This window comes from Spodoptera frugiperda, chromosome 11 (assembly GCF_023101765.2).
Source record: "Spodoptera frugiperda isolate SF20-4 chromosome 11, AGI-APGP_CSIRO_Sfru_2.0, whole genome shotgun sequence".
NCBI classification, from domain to species: domain Eukaryota; kingdom Metazoa; phylum Arthropoda; class Insecta; order Lepidoptera; family Noctuidae; genus Spodoptera; species Spodoptera frugiperda.
In genome coordinates this window covers 9,231,417-9,256,322 of record NC_064222.1, presented here as the reverse complement: position 1 = coordinate 9,256,322, position 24,906 = coordinate 9,231,417, and the positions used below count along the sequence as shown (strand labels likewise).

General features: G+C 36.1%; 2 protein-coding genes across 4 annotated transcripts in view; one reads left to right on the top strand and one right to left on the bottom strand.

Annotated features, from left to right (window-relative positions):
• Positions 1–24,906, bottom strand: part of LOC118274759 (uncharacterized) — a 380,866-nt gene that overhangs the window by 32,408 nt on the left and 323,552 nt on the right. The window contains exon 1 of one of the 2 annotated variants that reach the window (XM_050696749.1): positions 18,638–18,641. The exons of the other annotated variant lie outside the window; for it this stretch is intronic. The gene's annotated coding sequence lies outside the window, so the exon portion shown is untranslated. Of the gene's footprint in view, positions 1–18,637; positions 18,642–24,906 lie in introns of those variants that run through there. 2 annotated transcript variants of the gene reach the window in all.
• LOC118274752 (potassium channel subfamily K member 18-like) lies at positions 1,433–22,890 on the top strand. Of its 2 annotated transcripts, none has more exons than XM_035592446.2 (3): positions 1,433–1,811; positions 19,279–19,998; positions 20,570–22,890. In XM_035592446.2, the coding sequence occupies exons 2-3, from the start codon at positions 19,380–19,382 to the stop codon at positions 21,364–21,366; spliced, it is 1,416 nt and encodes a 471-aa protein (XP_035448339.2). In that variant the 5' UTR covers positions 1,433–1,811; positions 19,279–19,379; the 3' UTR covers positions 21,367–22,890. The 2 variants fall into 2 exon arrangements, with proteins under 2 accessions (XP_035448339.2, XP_035448340.2); XM_035592447.2 differs by having other exon boundaries at positions 1,443–1,806; positions 20,570–22,165.

Below are 24,906 nucleotides of genomic sequence, written 5' to 3'. Positions count from 1 at the left end.
CAACCTAAGTATGTTCTCAACCCTTCGTCTACCAACTCTTTTGGGTATATGTAATTATTCATGCAGTGCGTATTACGTTTGTTAAACACTCATCAACCCTCGTTGGGGGTCTCAAAGGCCCCGGACAGTTGTGGTTTCACATCTTTGTACCCTGTTTTTGTAGTGTGGAGAGGGTTGAAATAATTAGGCTATATTTTAAAAAATATAAACGGAATTTACGGTTCGTAGGAGTATTTGACTTAAGAGATGCTTTAGTTGTTAACAGGAGAATTTCTAAAAATATTTTTATTTTTAGTATCTTAATCATGTACTTAATCTTAGTGAAAAATAATATATTTGGTTTTAGATTAAAAATCGAAATGTCTTGGTGATCCGGTGGTTTAAGACGCCCGCTATCATACATGAAAGTGCAGGTCCGAACCCCACCAATGGCAAATACCAACTGTTAATTTTACCGGATTATTTGTACGCGTACTTTTCTAAGAGTATTTAAGCACCATTGAAAAAACGGTGAAATAAAACATAGTGAGGAGACCAGGGCATATAATTTCTAATTATAAGTTTGAAATCGCCAACCGCGTTGAGCAAGCGCGATGAGTAATGTTCAAAGGCGGTCTACGGCGTAGAGACTCAATAAATACTTTCAATTTGGTTTCACCTGCCCTTATCTTGGACTCATGTTTTGGTGAAAGGAATATAATATAAAACTATCTTATTTCCAAAAATTATTCGTACCAACCTAGCCTTTTTTTACCGGGGCTCCGGCTCGACAAGTAGAAGTAGGAACGGGGTGGTTTTTAGTCAGTAAGAGTGTGACACTCCCACTCTTTGCCCTGGCGAGAGAAGTAATTGGATGATTTCCTGAAAAAAAAGCCCCAGTGAACCCGCTAGATAGCCCGCAGCTTCACATCAAATTATGTCATGGGACTTTAATCTTATTTGCCACTCTTAAATTATCGTGCGTCATCGACAATTTCTATAGTCTTATATTTTTATTAACTGTAGGGTTTAATGACTGATCTAACAGTTTTTTTTTGCATCGAAGTAAAAAACTATTGTTGTTGAGAATTCTGATAATCTTATTCAAACTTAAATCCCAGTACTTTAAGCTGCAGTAACTCTATCTACGTCAATCCAAAACCAACCAAAAGTATCCATTAATAAATGTTAAAATCTAATACCATACTTCATTCTATTCCATTCCATATACAGGTTGTTTTAATAAACTAAATCCTACCATTACTCTAATGAAACCTTTTACATCAACGTACAAAGAAATCTCTCAAAGTTTCCTCTTGTTTATATTCAACAAGAGATACGTTTTTAATTTTTCATACACGTATAACCAAAACAATGCCATTTTTAATATTTCATTTCACCCCTTTACGCATGCGTTAGATGAAAACTTGACGCATGCGCACAACATTTCAATATGGCCGCCTTCCCCGAATTTGAGGTTGCGAACTAGAATATTTTGCTGATAAAAACAAGAATTATATTGAAATTTCTTAATTTAAATGCAATATCAAATAATTAAACAATAGTTTGTTTATTCAAAGTGTGTTTTATACCAACAAATTGACTGTGAATTGTGTTATATGAGTTTTAATTGTGAAATGTACAATGTTGACAGATAAGTGAAAATTATTGAAGATGAAAAGGGATTTTCGCATAAAACTCTTTGTTGTTTCCTCTGTATAACAAGACGGTTATAACTCACTATTATTAACAAACAAAATTGACGTTATAAGTGTAAATATGTGAGTTTATATGTGTAGGAAACGAGAACACCATTTATATTGAAGTGTAAGGTAAGCCCGTATATTATTTTTATATCTAGATTCTTCTAAAACCTTTGCTAATAGTCTTAATATAATCTAAAACATTTTTTCTAAGAAAACAGTTATAAATAACGCGTCTATTTTTAAACCAACCTACGTATGTATTATGCATCTACGTACATAAATGTTTGTTCCAAATATACACGATATTACATTGTTTTTTTTTCTCACCAGCCATTAAATCTATGTAGATATATATCTTAACATTAATACTTACTTAAAAAAAAACATTTCTTTGTTTCGTTATTTTATTTATTAATAGAATAGGCTACGAAACTACTAGACCAATTTGGAACATCTCGAATGATCTCGCCTGTTAATCTCTAAAGGGGTAGACTGAGGTGTCTACTCCTTTAAATCCAGTATTGTTATGATTTGTTCAACCTGCAATGAGCAAGTGTGGTGATTAATGCTCAAACCTTCTCCGTGTGGGTAGAGGCTTTGGTCAGCAGCGGCCACTTATCTTATAGGCTGTTGATGTTTGTGACGTTACGATTTCCATATACTAGAGTATGAATCCATTGTCATACATTAGCCCTCACCTGCGGTCCCGAGGGAAAAATCTGTCTTTTGTGTTTTTCCAGTTAAAACTACCCCTTTTCTAAATTTCATCCCGATCCCTTCAGCCATTTTTACGTGGTTCAGGAACAAATATACACATAAACGCACAAACTCTCAAACATTCGCATTTATAATATAGTAAGATGAGTAAATTTTTATCAAGCATGAACAAAATAATAACAATCCTTTCCACACACTAGGATTTTCTCAAGCATACAATTTAACATATAACATGATACCCAGACCCGGAGCAAAATATTTTGTGTACAACACAAAAAGTTGCTCCGTGCAGAAATCATACCCGCTACACGTTACGTAGCAGCCGGTTGCCCACTCACCGCGTCAGCCGTGCAATCAAAGTTGCTTCTCATCATATCATATCGCCTGTGATGTGTGGTCACCGCTGTCCAAATACCTCTTCTGATACGGAGAAGGTTTGAGCATTAATCATCACGCTTGCTCAATGCGGGTGCTTTTAAACTCATAGTTACAAATTATAAGCCCAACTTTCCGCGCGATGTTTTCCTTCACCGTTTGTCTGCGATGTCTAAATATGCTTAGAAAGTACACATAGTTACGTACTATGTATGTACTTTAAGTTACTCTAACCGCCGTTCTTAGAGTCATTTAATCGTTACTTAACACAGGCCATAGCAATTGTTTTCAGAAAAAAAATCGTTACTAAAGAATAGTTTAAGTAATCATTAAATGTCTCCGAGTATGGCAGTAACTAAAGCTTAATATTTCTTTTATATCGTCTCGCCTTTTATCCCCGAAGGGGTAAGCAGAGGTGCACATTGTGACACGTAAGTTATGTTACTGTGCAATGTACACCCACTTTTCACAATTTATGTTGTAAGTCCCATGTAATAGGTGGTGAGTCTACTGCAATATACATAATATATACTGGGCACATTTCCAGACTTCGTGCTACTACTGACAAATTTTCGAAATACCGGAAAAAGCCCAGCAATATTTTGCCCGATCCGGAAATCGAACCCGAGCCCCCTTTGCCCGGCAGTCGCTCTAACAACCACTCGGCCAACGAAGCATTACTTATTCCTTATTCTTTGTCTGCCACAATAAACACAGTGTTTCTCATCATCTAGACTAGACGTCACGCATTTAAGTATTTTCTTACCTAGTCTAACTACAATTACCTTATTTACCTACACAATATAAACAATTAAAATTAATTATTCTTTGTGTAGCACAAACATTATTGTGTTTTCCTTCTACTAGACGATACGTCATAATACGTGGGATTAAATAAAGAAAAACTAAACGTAAACAGATATTGACGTAATTAAAATATTAAATAACATTATTCAAATTAGGCTGCATCATCGTCCGGAGCTGCAGACTACCTAGTGGGTTACCAGGGCTCCGGCTTGAAGAGCAGTAGGAACGGGTGAATTTAGTCCGTAAGAGTCTAAAACTCCCTTTTGCCTCGCTTCAGGCGGGAGAATGCTCGCCTCACCCAAGGCGGGAGAAGTCATTGGATGTTATCCCCCCTTAAAAAAGGCGGGAGAAGGAACTGGATGACTTTCGCTTTCAAAAAATAAAGGCTCAACAGATAAAACGATACTGAGCGTTTTTTGGTTATTTGAAAATATCTCAATAGTAATAGTTGTCTGACATTTTCCACGGAATACAGAGCCAGTTTAGCCATGCCCATTCTGATCATATTTTGGAACTGACAGTTCTACACACACCTTACTACATTTGTTTATCCTTCCAGGGTAAAAAATTCTAACGTTATGATGCGTTCACAAAGTAAACATCAAATTTCCCCCAACGATAATGTAACTTTAGAACAAAATATCAAACCTTTTGTCTCCCTAAGTAAAACGCGATTTATTATAAGTACAGTACACAATCTATTAAGGCAGCATCAGACCAACACCTAAAACAATATAAGCTCGCAACAAAAGCCATTGTATCGACGACAACGTTGAAATAAAGACGAATAAATTCAGTCCTGTTCCTACGAAAATTCGTTTTAGGGAGCAAGTAAATTAATTTTATTATCAATTTCGGTCCATTTACTCAGCTTAAGGACATTACTTTGGGCTGTTATGAAAGTCAAATTGATAATCTCTCACCAGTTTGAGTCGCGCGAAGTCGCACAGTTCGTCTGAAGGGGTCGTTACTTTTTATAGAATCACTGATGCGATAATTTAAAATGGGGATGTGTGGTGTTCATAAACGTTGATGGGGATGGGGATTAACGATCGGTTATCTGTGTCGAAGGGGGTAAATGGTGATTAGTATAGGAATGTCATTTTGTTACGGTTATTGTTATTCGATGCTGTTGTTTTCCTATGAAGGCTATGGTACGTTCGTAGATAAATATTAAGGTAGATTCATTAAACTATAGATAGTAGGAGGTAGTCAGTCAGAGATCAAGTTTAGTAGTAGTAGTCATTTGGTGAATTATTTGGGTAGGCTGTCGTTACATGTGGTGTAATTAATGTTTCTGATACGCATTTGGAACAATAGAGTAGGTACCTAATTTTTATTTTAATGTACGAACATTAAAATTAAATTATTTTACACGTATTTTTTTATTTATTTTCTTAGTGAAAACAATACTTTCGAAGTTATACTGATTTGAAATATCGCGAGACGTCACTTCTAGGTAAGTATTATACCTACTTAGAAATTACGTATTTGCTCCCACTCCTAAACTTTGATCGATTTTATCTAAGTAGATATGACAGTAGTACTGTTATCTTATATGACAAAATAAAAAAAGTATCTAATATTTTTTCATTATCTAACTGACGGACTAAATAGATTTTTAATTTTCATACCCCGTCATCATCCCTATTGATGTGATTTTATTCCAAGATCAGCTGGTGTGATGTCTGATCCGGAGCTGCTGACTACCTAGCGGGTTTACCGGGGCTCCGGTACGAAAAGCAGGAGTAGGAACGGGGTGGTTTTTAGTCAGTAAGAGTCTGACACTCCCACTCGCCTCGCCTAATAGGCGTGAGAAGTCATTGAGTGATTTTCGACCCTCAAAAAAAAAAAACTGGTGTGTTGTGCAAAATGGCAGTGCAGAGAAAACGCTTTAAAAAATACTTAATATTTTGTTTTTATTTGTATTAGCAGTGTGGTCAAACCTTTTAACAAGGGTCAAACCCGGGTATCCGTTATCCGCGCACTTTGTACCCGGATGTCGAAAAAACGATTTTAATGACCTTTTATGACCGGGATTTGTAAAAATATTAAAAACAAAATGCGTTTGTGTTGCAAATCTGTTGGACCTTTTATTTTCATTTATTTTTCGTTCGGGTATTTACTTTTTTAACGTTTCAAGTACTTTTAACAACAGCTGTTAGATCTTGTTTTTTTTTATTCCTAATTAGAAAATTGAATAACATTATTGAAACTAATCCACAGACGAGAAAATGGAGTTTAAAAGGTACAGTACCCTTAATAAGAGTTTGCTTTACATTACACAAAAACGAAACGACATCGAGTGCGGTGCTCTGATTGGTTGGTTCATCTGCATTTGCCAGTCAGAGCTCCGAACGCGCCAGGCTTGCACTAAGAGTACAGGTTTATTAGGGCACGTTGCTGCTACATGGTCTCTATCAAAAAAAAAAAATGGATGATGACAACGTATTGCTCTCTGTCATGACCACAATCAGACTATATTATTAAAAATGAAAGTTTGTTTATTTGGATGTTTGTCCGTCAATTACGCTGAAACTACTGAACGGATTATGATGTGGTATACAGACAGGGTATGAGCTGACTTGGGTGATAGGATACTTTTTATTCCACGAGAACGCGAGTGATGCCGCTTCAATAACACAATACATCCAAAAACCAATAAAACTTTTCAAAAACCATATAACTTCAAATAGATAACAAATAAATAGCTACGCACTGAAACTATAAAACTACAACCCATTCAATACTCCATATAGTGGGTCATAAATGGAATATATCGGGTTTGACTAGGTAATGTGGACTGAATTAACCAATAGCACTTCATTAGGGTCGTAAACTGTATTCTGATAGGCTAACCCATCAATTGAACTATGCGTTTATAGGGTGTAAAGTTTTTAATGTATTGGGTTTAGTTCAATCTGTGGAGATACGGCATTCAAATGACGATTATTGGGTGTTTGTGAAATAGAATGTTCTTTTTAAGATTTCTACCGGTTTGATTTGACACATATGTATGTACATTTTTGTTGGTGTACCTACCAGTAGCGTAGCGTATAAAATGGTTAATTTAGCGCCTTTTTTTACGAATTAATAGTAGAGATGACAAAATAATTTAATTTCCAATCGCCTTTTTTATGGTATAAACGAGCAAACAGGTCATCTGCTGGTAATCGCCGCCGGCCATGGACACTTGAAACACCAGAGGCAATACAAGTGCGTTGCCGGCCTTTTGGGGGTTAGGAATTTAAGGGTTTTTGAGGAATGGAGAATAGAAAAGACTTTGAAGGGGCATAATTGGGCCTCCGGTAACCTCACTTACTCAACGAAACATAATGCAAGCGTTGTTTCACGTTGGTTTTCTGTGAGGTCGTATCACTCCGATCGAGCCAGACCATTCATGCTGAAGCATGGCCCTCCCACACTTGGGGCCAGACACCGATTGCCTTATACTTCGTGTGAAATAAGACTGTGTTGTTAATTAAATTAAAAACTTGGTTCGTCCCTTTTGGCAAACAATAGTCCTTTGTTTAAAGTATCAGTCACAATCCTGTGATTGTGATATGGATGTAATAATTTAATTACGTTTTTATAATAATTATCGTGAGAAACACTAAATTAACTAAAACAACGATTAACTTCTCATTCTCCGATTTCCCAACAACCCTCAAATTCCTGACCCCCAAAACGCACATATAACGCCTCTGGTGTTTCGGGTGTCCACGAGCGGCGGCGATTGTTTACCATCAGGTGATCTGCCTGCTCGTTTACTGGCCTATTCCAAAAAATGAGCATGAGCAACCAGGCGTCGTCGCGCAGCCTACCTACAGCCTAGAGTTTTTCTTAATACATTTATATGAATATTTATTTAATATTAAACTTGATTATGAGTAAAAATATTAGATTTTACACGCGCTATTATAATGGGAAAACACTTTAGTATGCAGAATAATCAGATACAGGATTCAATTTGAATGATAAAGGTCACGTCAGAGAGCCCTCGATTATTAAAAGGTCAACGATTGCTTTCTAAGATGAAAATTAAGAAATGAGTGATTTTTTTCTTATAAAAAATTGTAAAGAACTTTGGGAATTTACTAAGGAAAGAGACCGAGAAATAGAAAAAAGTGATGATTTTGATTTTTATTTTGAAATTTCAAGGAAATTTGTGTGCAGGTCAATAATAATTAAAGTGTAGATTGAGATTTGTGCATATTAAAATTATATCAGTGTAGAGTTATTATTCTTAGAACTTCTTAATAAATAATAATCGTTTCTGCCTATGTAGTGGATGCGTTTACTTCTGTATCATATCACACCCAAACCCGGAACAACAATCTGAGGATCATCCAATAAGTTTTTCCGCGCGCGAATCATACCCGCGACGCGTTTCACGGTAGCAAGTTGCCCAGTCACTTTGCCAACAGCTGTGCAGTTTAGACACATAGCAACGCGCATTCAATGTGTGTGGATATAACATACTAATATTTTTAAAACCCTAACATAACAAAACCCATAAGTTATTTCAAAGTAACCACTAAAGCAAATAGCTTAAAACGTACTATCCCATTATCAGATTCAAGATTCCCACTTAATTTAACCTTTTCAAAAATAAATTACTCAATTCATCCTATTTGCTTATCTCGAGATTGCCAAAAAGTATCAGACCTTTGATTTCAACACGGAAGGTCGTAAACGATTTGAATTTTATCAATGGGAATGTCAAAAGGGTTCGATTAATTATAAGTCTTTGACACTCTTGTTTCGATTTCGCCTTTAAGTTAAGAACAAAAGAGTTAAATGCAACGTCACGCCTTTTATCCCCGAAAGGATAGGCAGAGGTTCACATTATGGAAAGAAAAGGAGTTAAACTAAGAATTTAATCGGAATCTATATTTTGTTCTTCTGTCGGCTTCGTCTCCCCTGAGATTAATGTCAAGCAGGCTCAGTACCCTTAGTAGGAGTTTACTTTATTTTGAAGGAAAATGAAACGAGCGCACGTTCGGCACTCAGATTGACCAGCTCGAATGAACCAACCAATCAGAGCGCCAGAGCAACCTCATACTAAGGGTACATTACATGTAGTCAATACAGTGATATTTTTGAAATAAAAAGTATACTCTGTAAATCTTTGAAAAGAAAATTAAACAATGATATTATCTTTAAGCACACTCTACATCTGTTTATAGTCAAGACAGACTGATTGCAAATGAATATTACAAATAAAAAAACAATGGTAGAAAAAGAGATTGAAATCGGTGTCTTTGTCGTCAATACAGATTAGCATTAAATATTGCAAGCAATCTATCTCATTTATAATATTAGTACGGTATTGTTTTTATTTAGATACCTTATATCTAAAACTAGATTTAATCAAGTTGTTTGCGTCAATGTAACTAAATATATGTAGCTAAGCCAGACATCTCCTTATAAAATCTAGGTTTTTTATTTATTTATCAGAATTTAGACTAACAATTTAAAGGTTTAAAATTGCTTCACTTGTTTTTGTATGAACTGAACACAATAATATTTATTGTTATAATATGTGTCCTTAAGTGACCTCCAATATTATTGCCAAATAATTTTAGTCATAGACTGTCTCGTTGGTTGAGTGGTCTCGTGGTCTCGGGTTCAATTGTTTCACGGGTCTGGCAAAGAATTACTGTGTTGTTTTCGGTTGTTCGATTTTTTTTCAGTAGTAGCAGGGAGTCTGACATTGTGCCCGGTATATGGCAATAGGCTCACCCCTATTACATGGGAATTAGTGAAAAGTGGGTGTTCATTGTATAGCGGCATTACGTGCCGCAAATGTACACCTCTGCCTACACCTTCGGGGATAAAAGATGATGTGACGTTTCAAAAACAAAATTATGCATTTATATTAGTTATTTCTTTAACTAAAAAACTCTGACTATACAAACAAAAATCCTTTCAAATAACAATCAAAAAGATACCAGTATTCAAAAACAAAAATGCTAGAGAACCAACTGAATTTAATGCCTAGGGAGCCTTATTTCGGCGTTTCCAATTTCTGCTACAGCAGTGAGAGTGTCAGTGGCTACTGTTCAATTAAATTGGGCCCTGTCGGCTCCAACGCCACTCCTGTATTCCAGGTCGTATCACGAATATTCGAGAAAGGTAGTGTAGTGTAACTGTGGAATTTCTAAATTTAAGTGTTCTAAGGTTTTTTTGTAAGGGTTCATCTAAGTCAGGTTGTATTGGTGTGGGTGATTGGACATTTTTGATGTTGTACGTTAAATGATTGTTGTTTGACTTTGAACAATACCCTATTTATTTAGTTACAGGGAATTACAGGGAATCATCACAGGGAATTAATCACAGGAAAGATTTTAAATTGGTAATAAATATATACAACTTCAAACTAAAATAAAGAAAAATAAAATAAGAAACAAAAAACGACTCTCTCACATTTAAAATAACGTCAACAATATTATAAAAATATAATATTGATTTATAGGTTTTGTATTAAAGATTCCATATCTTTTTTTTTTATTAAAATTATTATAAGCTGATCTTGAAACATGCTTCGATTTCTAGAAACACAATGTCTTTTGCACAGAAATCTCCATTATAGTAAATATATCTCACTGTTGCACTGACGGGCAGATGACCAATTAATATTTATTTCTTTATTTCAAAACTATTTATAGTTTAATTGGAGCAAATGATTTGACTTTAACTTTGATAGTTTATCTGGTTTTAAAATAAAATTATGAGCTAAAGAATACAGTTGCCAATAATTATCAATCACCATTCGATAATTATAAACGTAAGACTGAAATTAAAGCGAAAATCTCTCAGCAATACTTTAATAGCAGGCAATCTCAAACCGCTCAGGATCGACGGTAGCACAACAGCATTAAACTCGTTATGAAACCACTGAAACTTTCAGCCAAACTCCGCTACACGTCGGAACACCGTTTTTACATCAGTTTCGGATTTGTGCTCGTAACTAATCGGCAAGTTCCGACAAACTTCGGATCTTAACTTAAATACGTGTGAGAAAAAAAGTTTGCCCCGCCATGAGTTCCTTTGGGGGAAAATTACTTTTAAGTGTGGGAGAGCCATGCTTCGGTATGTATGGGCTGGCTTGAGCGGAGTAATACCACGGCCTCATAGGAAATTGAAGTGAAACAACGCTTGCGATGTGTGAGTGATGTTACCAGAGGCCCAATTATTATCGCAATTCCTGATTCCCCAACAATCCTTAAATCCCTAACCCCCAAAAGGCCGGCAAAGCACTTGTAATGCCTCTGGTGTGTCGGGTGTCCATGGCCGATGGCGATTACTCACCATCAAGTGAAGCTCTTTTACCGGCGTATACTATTTTTTTTATATATTTTAAATAAGATAATTAATAAAATAAAAATTACGACCAGGTAATTAAAAGACACCATTAAAAACCATCAATCCATTTTAAATTCACAACCAAGTAGGACCTAAAATCCTAAATCCTACTACACAAACCTTATAGGAAAACAACAAATACCATACAAAAACAAATCCACCAACCAATACGATTGAATATAACGTTCAACGTAATGTGATCGTACTAAAATTTTATTATCAATTTCAAAATTTATGCTTTCAAAACGTAACCCGCAAGGGTGTAATGAAATAAGTCATTGGAATTGGCACGAAGCATTGAATTGTTCAACATTAGGTAGCACAGTGGTTAAAATGCCCTATTATTGGATTAAATCACAGATTTATGCAGAATCTTTATCGGTGGCTGAAATTGGATTTCGCGGTTACATTACTTTATGGGTATTGAGTGGATTTTTCTCGGGTTCTTTGGTTTTAAATTAAATTGATTTCGGTTTTGGCGGTTATGATTTATTAGTGCAGTACGTCTTTTCGTGATGATATTCTATCTACTTTTGAATTCAATTCCGATCGATCAATTTTAATATCTATCGAAATTTCGTACTCTTAAGTTGCAATACTTGAGCCCATTGCATTCGTAATACGTGGCTATTAAATGAATTAAATAGTATTTAGTTTGGCTTTATATTTCTTACGGTGGAAGCTATTTTAATAGCTACGATTGAGGTTGCCGTCGCCCATGGATATTCGAAACACCAGTGACATTACAAGTGCGTTGCTGGATTTTGGGGTTAGGAATTTAAGTGTTGTTGGGGAATCGGAGGTTGGGCATATTGGGAAGGGGGTAATTAAGCCTAGTAACTAACGCACACGCACACAAAAAACAAAACGTTGTTTCTTAAATCTTTAGTAATAATCAACTGAGTCGTAAAAGTCCTTGTGCAAAGTATTTTTGAGAGCTATAGACTTTTAGCGAATATTTTATAAAATAACAACCACTATCTTGTTTTAATATTACCCATTTATTTCATAAAAATATTTATATGTTAAGAAAATATTGAACAGAATTTTATTATAGTTTATGAGACATATTTTAAATCTAGAACAAATTATATCCCCACTGGGTATGCTAAAAACAAAAAAGAAATATCTCAAAATATATTTGAAACGATTGAATATCAGAACAAAAATCTAGAAAATATCTTCTTAATTTTTATAAAAATGAAATCGTGTCGTCCCTAAGGTATCGAGATAACATATTATATTATTTCTTTACAAGATATTTGATTAAATTTTTAAGATATCAGAAATATATTACATAGAGTGGTGAACTAAAAATTTAATCTGAAATAAACAAATTCGTGTTTAAGAAAAAAACATTTTGTATTAAAACGTGCTGTCTTTGGAATAACCTTTGTTCATACAAATTCGTAAATATTTTGCGATAAAAATGTTTATATTGTAGACTAGCTGTTTTCCTGCGGTTTTACCCACTGCTCGTTTACGACACATGAAACAATCCTAGGGTGTGGCAATGTTTTTTTCTTTGTAAGAAAAAGAATTTGTCCTCTAATTCTTTACTCTGCACCCATATTTGTGACTATTCAAATAATAAGACAGTGCTTTTAAGCAAGGATATTATAGAACCCAAAAAAATTAATTCCCCAAAGAACTAAAAGTACTTAAAGTCCCGGAGCTGCGATTGCCTAGCGGGTTTACCGGGGCTCCAGCTTGAAAAGCAGGAGTAGAAACGGGGTGGTTTTTAGTCAGTAGAAGTCTGACACTCTCTCTCACCTAAGGCGGGAGAAGACACTTGATGATTTTCCGCCGTAAAAAAAATACAGAAAAAGAAAGTTCCTAAAAATCTCCCACGTTTTATTAATAATAGTCACATTAATTAATAAAGTCTTAACCATAAACAACACACCTCAAATTTCCGCTAGCCATTTATCAAAATCAAGAAACTAACATCATAACTCAATACTATCCTCACATTCCTTACTAGTACGCTCTCTGTGCGTCTAGGTTGAATTTGATTGGCATTCGGCACTCGTGTGTAATCCAATCGGGATTGTCAGACTGTCAGCTGCACGACTAGGGTCTTAAGATAAGAGCTCTTCATTGGCTAGGAGGTAGGAGGTAATGGTCTGGAGGTATTAGGATGTTTGATATTTTAAAGTTTACAACATAAAGTAATGCCTTATAAGAGGTAGAGGTGCGAAAAAATGGATCAATTAAACTTTTTGCCGATTATGTTACATTGAATCACGTGAGAATGAGGCTATTATCATAGAATACTGGTCACAATTCGGAGGTTCGTGTTTGTTATTAAGTGTACGGTTTCATAACCGTTTAGTCGACGCAGCAATATCAAATGCGCGTCATCCAATGTATAGCACATAAAATAACTAGCATTTTTAACCATTTAACGTCAAGGAAAGAAACACTAATTGTAACTTTTACTAAACTCAAACGCAACTAAACCCAGTAACTTGTAATCTGTTCTATGTACTACCACAACTCCTACAGCTACAAAATTACAGTGTGAGGGGCTAACTGGCCCTTACATTAAGATTTTTTTAAATTGAATAAACCGCGATAATGTTTTGGACTCAGGAATCTAAACCGAAACCCCGTGCTCGGATTTCTTACTTATGACCCGTCGACCAACGATGCAGTTTCATCGCTGCACTGACATACATTTCAATATAATCTTATAAGATCACATACCTCCAATACAAGTAACAATCTACAAAACTAATTTTCCCAACAACAGAATTCTTCTATTCATTTCATGCAGTTCAGGATAATGTTTACAGAATTTAATTTCGTAGAACAGCGACGATTGTCCCCCAAAAATTTTCTGCAGGCAATAAGCGTTGCAGTTGCATTTGAAAGTAGTCTCGTTGGATAAATGCAAGTCAGAACACCTCTGATTATAATTCTAGTTTCAGTTTATGAATAGTATGGTAAAATGCTGAAGTCAACTGCCAAGATAAAACGTAAAGATAGAGAGTATTATTTTTGAAAAGGCTGACAACACACTTATAATTTATTGTTAATACTGCACGGTTGGCGTGGTGGCTGGGCAACTGGCTGCCGAGCAACGTATAGCGATCTGATTTCCGTAAGGAGCACTCTACCTTTTAAACCAATGAACCTGTTTTATTGATTTTTTTTGCCCCATATTAGGATAAAATCCTAATATGGGGCTAATACTGACCTTGCATGAATAAGACTGAAAACAAAAACCCAAATTATTTATGCTGCAAAAAATAAATGTAGGGTTTTACGTGATACAATGACGGAGGTCATATAATTAGTAATGAACAGCTAGTAACTACTGGGTAACTATTTTGCATTCTGTGGTTACCCATAATTGTAAATACAGATAAGCCTAAGGTAGTGTGTATGTAACTGTTATTTTTATTGTGCAATATTGCTGTATTTATGTTGGTGACACTTGATAAATAAATAAATTTAGAAAATTCTCAATTAAGTATGTTTAGCAGAGAATTTTTTGCACTGTTCCCCTCCACTTACTTCCACTCCAAATTCACAAACTCCTTATTTCAGCGCAATAGTAATTGTGATCTAGTTATGCAGCGCTATAAGAACCTACTCCTACGACGTTATTTGGAAGCTTAGGATACCTAGTGTTCATATTACTGACTGTATTAAACGTTGAGAAAATTGCTTCTATATAAACCGGTTTAGTGAAATGTTTTTTAAATTGCTGACTTAAATGTATTTGGTTAGCGTTTATTATTGGTTAAGTGGGTTTATTATTTTTTAGTTTTCGATTTTTTCGTTGATTCTGATATAAGTAGGTACGACTAGTGTTGGACATGGGTTTAAAGACAGAACGTAACGTGACGACTTTATCCCCGAAGGGGTAAACTGAGGTGCACATTACCACTTGCCACAGGTGTCATTTATGTTATAAGTCCCATGTAATAGGGGGTAAGCCTACTGTCATAGACTGGACACAATTCCTGACTCCGTGCTACTACTGAGAAATTTATGAAAAGCTGAAAAAAGCTCAGCATTACTTTACCCGACCCGGCAATCGAACCCGACACTTGCGACTACACTTGCGACCACTCGAGAGGTAGTCAGGGTAAAAAATCAATTAGGAAATCAAATTCCTTATCTTTTTACTGTGTTGTTGGTCAATTGGTCGCAAGTGCGAATAGTTGCATATTTTTTTCCTGTTTTAATATTAAGCTACCACATTGATAATTGACTTCCAAAATACTCAATTAATCAAGAGGTAAAGTCTGGATTTGTACACAGTATTTATTAAAAACGCTTTCTATTATAAAATTAATTACCTTTACTGGCAAAAAGTGTATCCAAAGTTGGTGCTGAAGGTTAAATTACCAAGTGAACCTACCTCTTAAAAGAAAAAACAGTCGTAAGAAAATTGCGTATTAAAAAAAAACCTTACCTGAACATATTTCATGTTACTCGAGACGCGTGAAGATTTCAGGCGATAAGTTTCAATGTTGTATGACACCCTTTCACGATATCTTACATGAAAATATAACATGGCGCCGTTTTGTTATTTTATTCATAGCGGAATTATTACACGATAACATACCTTCGCATCACGAGGCGACGTGATATCATATCTTGTTTCCAAAAGGGGTCGGCAGAGACCTACTTAGGTATAAAAATGTGATGTAGTATCAAAGTTAGTATTTTCAATTTGATACTAAAATTTTATTTACGATTTTGGTCTCAGAACAAATATTAAAATAAGGTATAATAGGAAATGATGTGCCAACGCGTTTCAATTTAATATTAACGCCATCTATGCATTAAATTAAGAACTACGTAGTAAGTATACAAGGTGTAGCTAGTCTTTAATATAAATAACGTAATAAGCTGTTTCAGTGCCAATGTCTTTTGATCTTTATTGACGTGAAAAATGGACCTAGTTTCCCCCAAACAGTGGCTAATTACTTCTCTGGCGTAGCGAGTGTCTTTGTGGGGACAATCAACCAATGAGTTGACTCTCGCGTTGGTCAAGGCGAGAGGGAGTGTGAGACTCTTACTAACTAAAAACCAACGTACTCCTACGAGCCGGAGCCCGGAAACCCGCTAGGTAGTCCGCAGCTCCAGATCAGGCATCAGCCCTACTGGGCCCCATCTGTGGTGGTCTGTAGACTCTTTGAGGCGCGCGGATCGCGATGCGCCATTCACATGGGGTAGCGGGTATCTAAAGCAAATGTGGCACCAATAGCTTTAACCTATTTTGTAAGAAAAAGAGATAATAATGAAAAACGTGTACCTATAATTAAAAAGTAGTGTGTTTTTTTCTAGAAACATCACCAGTTGTTTGGATTTACTTTCAGAGAAGCAGCAATATTCTTCACAAATATTCCTTTAAAAACCATTCAAGCAACAACAAATTAATTTCAATATAATGAACAAACCAATGAATCATAAAAATAAATCAACTTTGTACGTAGGTACACTGCAGTAGCCATTTTAATAAAATTCCCCGTTAAATATCTTCAGAATTTAATGTAGTGGAATCAAAGAGATTCGCGGAACATTGATTTAAGTCGCCTTAATGGTAGAACTTGGTAAATTATTTGCTTGTTCATAAATACATGGTTTTATTTATGGCTATTTTCACTTTAATTATTGGCGCAATTAGTAGGGAAATGCTGGATTTAGGAACTATTTATTAAAGGGTTTTGGTGACACGGGTATTTAATTGTGCTCGATGTATGGCAGTAGGCTTTTCATTTAACCTATTTTTGGTTGTTGTGCTAATTTGGGAACATCTATTAATTTAGGGTAGACGCGTTTTATTGTACATCTAGTATTTTTCATGGTATAAGCCGGTAAACGAACAAATGAATCACCCTGTTATTAAGCAATCGCTGCCGCCCATGGACACTTGAAACACTAGAGGCGTTACAAAATTTAAGGGTTATTGATGAATCGGGGATTGGGGAGATTGGGCGTCCGGTAACTTCACTCACGCAACGAAAGCGTTGTTTCACGTCGGTTTTCTGTAAGGCCGTGGTATCACTCCGGTCTAGCCATCCCATTCGTGCCGAAGCATAGCTCTTCTACACTTGCATGCATAGTCTCTGCATACCTCCACGGGAAACAGGCGTGAGGTGATGTATGTATGTAAATCAACAGTGTCAACGTATGTACTCAGATTCACTTAATGGGTACTTTCATACCACTAATAACCGCCAAGATCCTTAGCAATTGTTTTTGAACAAAATCAGTAAGGAATAGTTTAAGCAATCATAACGACATAGTATAAAACACAAGTCACTTTCTTTGTATCTGTGTCCCTAATATAGTATACTTAATTCTTTATCGCAATGAACTTTGATGCGGTTTTATTTTTTAAAGTTTATACATAGAGTTGCTCAAGAGTGAAGGTATTATAACTTAAGCATCGGTATTATAGATGTATAATATCATTTGCAGTCCAGTCCATCCTTCTACCATTAATTGTGCCCGTTTTCATAAGTAACCGCGAAGATCTTACAAAGCAACAACTCACAGTTCCCGCAATTTGCACAGCAAAACACAAGTACTCTGATTGTGTCACTAATATAGATATACGTGATGATATCGCGTGAACTTGTGCGCTATTAGAACAAGTTGCTCCGAGTGAGATATTAAACTTAAGCATCGGTATATAGAGTAAATGGGTTTAGTGTAGTGCATAATATTGTGCCCGTGTATTTATTATGAGTAGAATAGTAATGCAGCTCTGTTTCCAAGCATGTACATTATCGTCAAACGCTTTTAATCCCCGAAGGGGTAATGTCAGATTACGCACATTATGGCACGTAATGCCACTGAGTACACCCATTTTTCAGGCTGTTGATAACCGCGAGAAGAGTGAGGATGGTGACAAATATATTATAGGATTGGGGTAAACGAGCAGACGGATCACCTGATGGTAAGCTATCGCCGCCGCCCGATGGACACTTGAAATACCAAAGGCGTTAGTAGTCCGTTGCCGACCTTTTGAGGGTTCAGAATTTAAGGGTTGTTAGAGAATTGGGGATTAGGGAGATTCGGAAGAGGGGTAATTGAGCCTTCGGTAATCTCACTCATACAACACAAGCGATCTTTCACGTCGGTTTTCCGTGAGGCCGTGGTATCACTCTGATCGAGCCTGACCAAAGCATGGCTCTCCCACACTTATCTACCATGCGTTCTACCATACATTTAACTATTGCTTAATAACTTTAATTACCCCTGTATATAATTTACTTCTCAAAGTAAACATTACATAAAAAACATACATACATTCTAACATATAAACTGAAAACAGAACTAAAAGAGAAATCTTCGTCACTATACCTAATCATCGAAATAAAAAAAGCTAAAGTCAGAGACTTTTTCCTTTCGACAGCGCTTCCATAATACGAGTAAAATCAAGAAACTTTATTTGGATGGCTGGTGTATATACTTAGGTCATAAAACGAGCCTAAACCAAGGCCTAAAATAAAAGTAAGTTCATGAAAGTAAATCCACTATTGTCAGGACTAAGCTTCACAACAAAATCTAGGAAAGGAACTGTCTGAAAATCTTTAGTAATATCGTAGATGGTAGTGTTTGTTTGTCTGTTTATATAAGAGTGTCTTACTTTTATTAAATGACTTGTATAATGGGTTGAATATTATAAGCAAAGACATGTTTAAGAAATAGTCTGTTAGTGTTAATGATAATAAAAATCGTCGTGGTATGGTACTTATAATACGACGTACGAATAAAAGGAACATTAAGTGTACTTTTCAATTAGAGATGTGCTTTGCTACATTGCAATCATTTTAATTGGTACACATAGCTTAGTACTGGTGGAAACGGACTTAACTAAGATGTATTATATGGCTATGCTACGAAGATGTACTTAATAGCGATACATCACATCTTCCTCGCACAGCTATATAGCTTAGAATCGCTGGAAACGGTCACATAGTTTCACAACTTAGCTATTGTATCCTCGCAGCATAGTTACATAACAAATCTTTGGTGGAAAAGCATTCCAATACACTGGTGACGACAAGAGTATTTTTATTCAAATACAAAAAAATTAAATTAAATGCCCTACTCATCCTAAAGTACAATAATTCAAGACAACACATTCCCTATCCTATATATGTACCATATGCTAATCTATCTATCTATATATTTAGTGGATTTATTCTATCTTCCCCTTTCCTTTTATTACGCCCGCCTTTTTCTAGTAAACTTATTTATTCTGTTGAATTCGAGTTTATATCGCCGACTCGAAACCTCATTTGAAACTAATAAAAATCCTGAGAGAAATAAAAGAACTTTACTTTTGTTACAGATGGATATCTCGCTTCTCATATCACTTTCGATATCCAGAAGGTGGGTCAAAGTGAGATTGGACATCATATTAGAATATTATCATAGAGAACTATCGAGCTCATGAAAGCGAACATGGATAAGAATATAAAGAAGAAGAACCACTCTAATGGGAAATACAAGAAGAATGGTAAAGAAGGCTACAGGATTGACGATGACGTCATCACGACTTGTTGCCTCTGCGTCAAAACTAAGAAGAGTAAAAAGAAGAGTTTTATCGCCGGCTGTGTGACCAATCTTGGTATCTTCACTCTGCTCCTGGCTTACACACTGGTTGGGGCTTTCATCTTCCTAGCTATTGAGGGTGGAGCGGCCAAGATACACCAGAAAACTCTCGCTACCACTTCATACCAGGCTTCTGAAGGCCAAAAAACAGTTCCTCTGTCAAAACTAAATGGGACTATAAGTCAGGCTAGTGCAGAACTCAGGTCTCAGACGGTTGAAAGCATTTGGGAGATCACAGTGTCTTTGAACATTTTGTATAAGGAGAACTGGACTAGGTTGGCAGCTCAGGAGATTGCCAGATTTCAAGAGAAGTTGGTGGCAAGGGTAGCAGCTGATGTTTCCGCGCAATATGGCGGTGCGAGGGCCTTGGAGTCAGCTCCTGCGTTGGTCGTCGATGACTACGAGTGGAATTTTGCGAAAGCATTCCTGTATTCTCTGACTGTGCTCACGACTATTGGTAAGTTTTTTTTTATGGTATAAGTCGGTAAATGAGCAAACGGATCACCTGGTGGTAAGCAATCGCCGCCGCCCATAGACACTCAAAACACCAGAGGCGTTACAAGTGCGACGCCAGCCTTTTGGGTTTAGAAATTTAAGGGCTGTTCGAGTATCGGGGATTGGGAAGATTGGGAAAGGGATCTCCGGAAACCTCAATCACACAACGAAACGCAAGCGTTGTTTTACGTCGGTTTTCTGTGAGGTCTGGTATCTCCATTCGTGCCAAAGCATGGCACTTGAAGATATTAAATATCGATCTATGTTTTTTCTTAGTAATGCGATGTACATAAGTTACAGTACAGTTAAAGGTAAACATTACTCTTCTATAAATATAGAAATATTAATAGAAAATGTAGTAGATTAAATATTAGCATAAACGGAATAAGTAAACGTTTATGTAGGTTGCAACAACCTCATTACTTATTATGCTCATAGTAACTCTACTGTGAAAATATAAAGTGAGAAACAACTGATCCTCCCTTTATCCTATTTGTATGAGACTATACATATAATGGAATCTTTCGTCACAGGTTACGGCAGCGTTGCACCAAGGACAGCACTAGGAAAGGCGGTCACCATAGGATACGCAGTCATAGGTATACCTCTGACACTTTTATACCTCTCTGTAGTAGGAGCCTTGCTATCACGACTAGCCAGAAGCGTGTTCAGTAGAGCACTATGCTGCTGCCTCTGCACAAAATGTGGATACTGTTGCCTCGACGAGAGAACAATGACCAGCAAAGAGAGAAAGGAGAAAGTCAGAAGACAGGATGACTTCAGACATCAGACCTTACATCTTCAAGAACCTTACTACGTCAGGTCTCCATCAGGGACCATAATTTCCGCATCACAAGCACACAGCGTCAGCACAAACTCAATCAAGGATAAAACACAAGGACTCAGCTTTCTAAGAGACTGTGACTCCATGAGCTGCACTGATACAGACTCCAAAGTATCCCTTCGAGGATTTTCAATCTTAGCTCCTATTGCGTTATGTTTAGCGGCGATTTTTACTTACATCTTCTTTGGAGCTCTCGTTCTTTATCAGTTAGAAGGCTGGAGTCCTATTGACGGAGTTTATTTCTGCTTTATGAGTCTCAGCACAATTGGTTTTGGACACTTAGCTCCTGGTGCGACACAGAAGAACGGTGCATCATCAGGTACCGTGTGGTTTTGCTCAATTTACATCATGACCGGTTTAGCACTCACTGCCATGTGTTTTAATGTTCTACACGACGAGATTGTCCATCGGTTGAGGCATCACGAGAAGGTTTTGAAAGCGAACAATCAGAAGGTCTTAACATCAGAGTTTCTTCATAGATCTTGACGAGACGAAAGCGGGAACTTGACTGATGATACAGTGATGCATTCGGATGGAGAGTCACTGCCTGAGGTCCTACACCATGTCTCGAATGCTCGGTTGGAAGGTGGAGCGATAAGACGAACTGTGTATACCTTAAAAGAAGTGAAAGAGCCAGAGAGAGTGACTCCTATGTAAGTGGACACCAGATTACGTTCCCGATTTTATAGCACATAATAATTTTGAGGCCATTGTAGTTTTCAAGGATTTGATACAGTCTTAACCAAGAGTTAAGTAAAGAAATGACTGAACTTATGTGTTAATTATTTTTATTAGTTTAGTATTTGAGATTAGGGATTAAATAGGACAGTGTAACTTGTGTTTTATAATAATTGTAATAAGAGTAATTATTGAAGTGTAAAACTAGATAAGGTTATAAGATTAAAAGTTTTTTGTACGTAGATTACTATACGTTAGGAAGTTTGAGTGATTTATTAAATTGTTGTATGGATAGAAATACGGTCGTATGCCAAAATATACTTTACTATATGTATGTTAATGATAGTTTATATCTAATGCGTATCATATAAAACTAAATTATATGAGGCAGTTGTGAAACGACTGTTCAACTGTTTGTCAAGGCTGCCTTGAGGTGAGCTGTTGTTTTAGTTTTTAATCTTTCCCTCAACCTGGTTGGGTAGGCACTTAGTGTGGACTAAATTCAAAATAATGTCTAAATTTAAAACTGTCAAATACTTTCTTTAAATTTTACGGTTTAACTTTTGTGAGACATAAGTACTAAATTAATTGTTATGTTATCGGCTTACTCACGTAACTGTTAGAAAAGGAACTATACCTAATTATTTAAATTGTTCCTGAATTGTTGTGTATTTATTAATTGACCAATGCATATATTTTTCTTACAGATGTTGAATATTTTCGCACAAATCGCTCTCACAGTAAGCGACGATTAGTCATTAGGTAAACCCTCTATTAAAGTCACCCCATATTCTGAGAAGCGTTTTTTAAAGGAGATAATCATCCAATGGCTTCTCCCGCTTTGGACGAATCAACAGAGAAAGTGTCAGACTCTTACTGACTAAAAACCACCCTTTTCCTACTTCTGCCCTTCGAGCCGGAACCCGGTAAAATTCTGAAAAGCTTAACGCCAAATATTGGACATACTTACAAATACTCAATTAAAATAGTAGTATCTAAATATGCATAAGTTCAAATTGAGGCAGTCTATTAATTAACAGTGGTATATAAATAAAACTATTCTCAAATTGAGTATTTAAGTAACGTTATTGATTTCCAAAAATCCCTATTTTTATTATGATTAAGAAATTTTGGTACCTACCTACGTATAGTTTTTAAAAACCCTTGCCACGAATTAAAATTAGGAATCTATTATTACTAAAAGTGTGAAGTTATTGATAAACAATAAATTATTGTATTATGATTCCTTTATATATTTATTTGTATGTAAAATTGTATGAAATGTAAAAATAAACACATTGGAAATAGAAAAATAAAGACTTTAAAATTTGATTTAGATTTTTTTATTTAATTACTTAATCTTCAATACAATGCTGGAAGGATAAATATTATTCTATCGCCCTGAATAAATAAGCCTATGCTTCACATGGCGAGCGTTAAGCATATGCGCCTACGAGTATTCACCCAAAAAGCACACATAACAATGTGAATCCATTGGCTAAAGGTATTACAATTAAGCAGGAGTAGGTGCACACGATAGCGATGACATTTCAAATGCAACAATGCGGAACAGCTGCAAGCTATCGTCATTTCAACTTCGAATGTTATAAATTCCATGTCGATCTTACCTCTGCTTGTACTGTTAGCAACAAGCCGCTCGTGTGCAGTATATCTAAAAGAGGACGATCCTATTGTCAATGCAAAATATTCCTGGACTCCGTACTTTTAGTGTGAAGATCCTAAGAAACCCGTACTTTCCACCCGCTCCTCAGTTTTACTAACTCTTGATTAACGAAGCAGTATTTTTTTCATTATCTTACAGTAATAGTGGAAAACACCAAACTATGAAGCGTGACCCAGTATAAAATTCCACCTCTAAAAGAACAACATAAAAGGAAAAATCACAAAAACAAAAAATATTACACATGATTCGTTAAAGTAACCGAAATAATATAAGACCATTAGCAACAAGAATTGATAGCTTAAATTAGGCAGGGCCCTGTTATTACATGTCGGGGGTATTTTCGACCCCGAAACGAAATGACGACCATAAGCACCCATTGTCCGCGACCCCAACAGTTTTGATTTATCATTGGAGGGTTAAACACGGTTTATAATTAAGAAATAACCAGTAAATTCGTTTGTGTTGTGTATTGAAGGGTTTTAAGGCATTCTCTTTTTGTTTTGGATTGATGGGGTATATTTTGGATGTTTTTTATGGTTTCAAGATTGCTAATGATCTCTATCTCTGTCGATAAGAGGTTCCCGTAGTATAAGTACATCTGCAACATCTCAAAAGTGTTGCGAACCATGTAAGATGAAATGGTATCATCGTTTCTGGGTAAGGGAATCGAGAGGTAGGTACTGACTTACAAAACGAAGCAATTAGCTTAGGTATCACTGAAATGGATTATTTTTATGTTATAAGCCTGTAAACGAGCAGGCGGATCAGCTGATAGTAAGCAATCGCTGTCGCCTATCGACACCCGATACACCAGTGCAGCGGTGTCAAAAGGCCACGTCTGATTTGTGTGTTAAATGAGTTGCTATACTCTATAGCGGATATCCTTAAGAATATCACACTTTTAAATAGTTGTGTATGAAAAATTGAGACTAGATTAAAATGAAAAGCCACTGCACTCATATCAACCTCAGGCCTGTCTCAAATAGGGGTAAGCAGAGACAATGGAACGCCAAATACTACGATTCTTAGATACCTCTGTCGCATACAACAGTCATCAGGCTTCTCATGCTTGTCGGTTAAGGAAAAAACAAAAACTAGAAAATGCGCAATACACACAAATATAAAGAAATTAAATCTCCCGAACACAACAATGCCCAAAGCTTGGATTCCAAATTGGGTATCTAATTATTTCAACCCGAAAACTGGGCAAGAACAAAAGTTGAGTAAAACCAGAAGTCTTGTTTGTTTCCCCGTGTGAGGATATTTTAGCGGTAACGAGAAACAGATGGATCATTTAATATTTGGAGTGGATTTATGTTCTTTGTAAGGCGTTACTGGAAATATTATAGGTAAGTTAAGTATGATATCCTACAAATGTGATAGATACCAGCAGCACTCTTTGATATCCTTAAGGCCCACACTCGAGCCTTGGACTCTCAGGAACTGCTGATGATTATAACCATGGAATAGAAAAAACTAGTCTATAAAATTGTTTTAAGTAAGGTTACCCGGAGGTTTATCAGTCCTCATATAATTATGCAAGCACAAAACTTACCAATATGACTTTTTACCCATTATATGTACTTTATAATATTCAGACATCATTGACAAACGGTGAACCAACCCGCATACAGCAAGCGTGGTGATTAATGCTCAAACCTTCT

What these genes read in the sequence shown, in the direction of transcription:
- LOC118274752 (XM_035592446.2), top strand. Translation starts at nt 19,380, where the DNA reads ATGAAAGCGAACATGGATAAGAATATAAAGAAGAAGAACCACTCTAAT. An exon ending in GACTGTGCTCACGACTATTG is followed by an intron (nt 19,999 to 20,569) that starts GTAAGTTTTTTT and finishes CTTTCGTCACAG; the next exon opens with GTTACGGCAGCGTTGCACCA.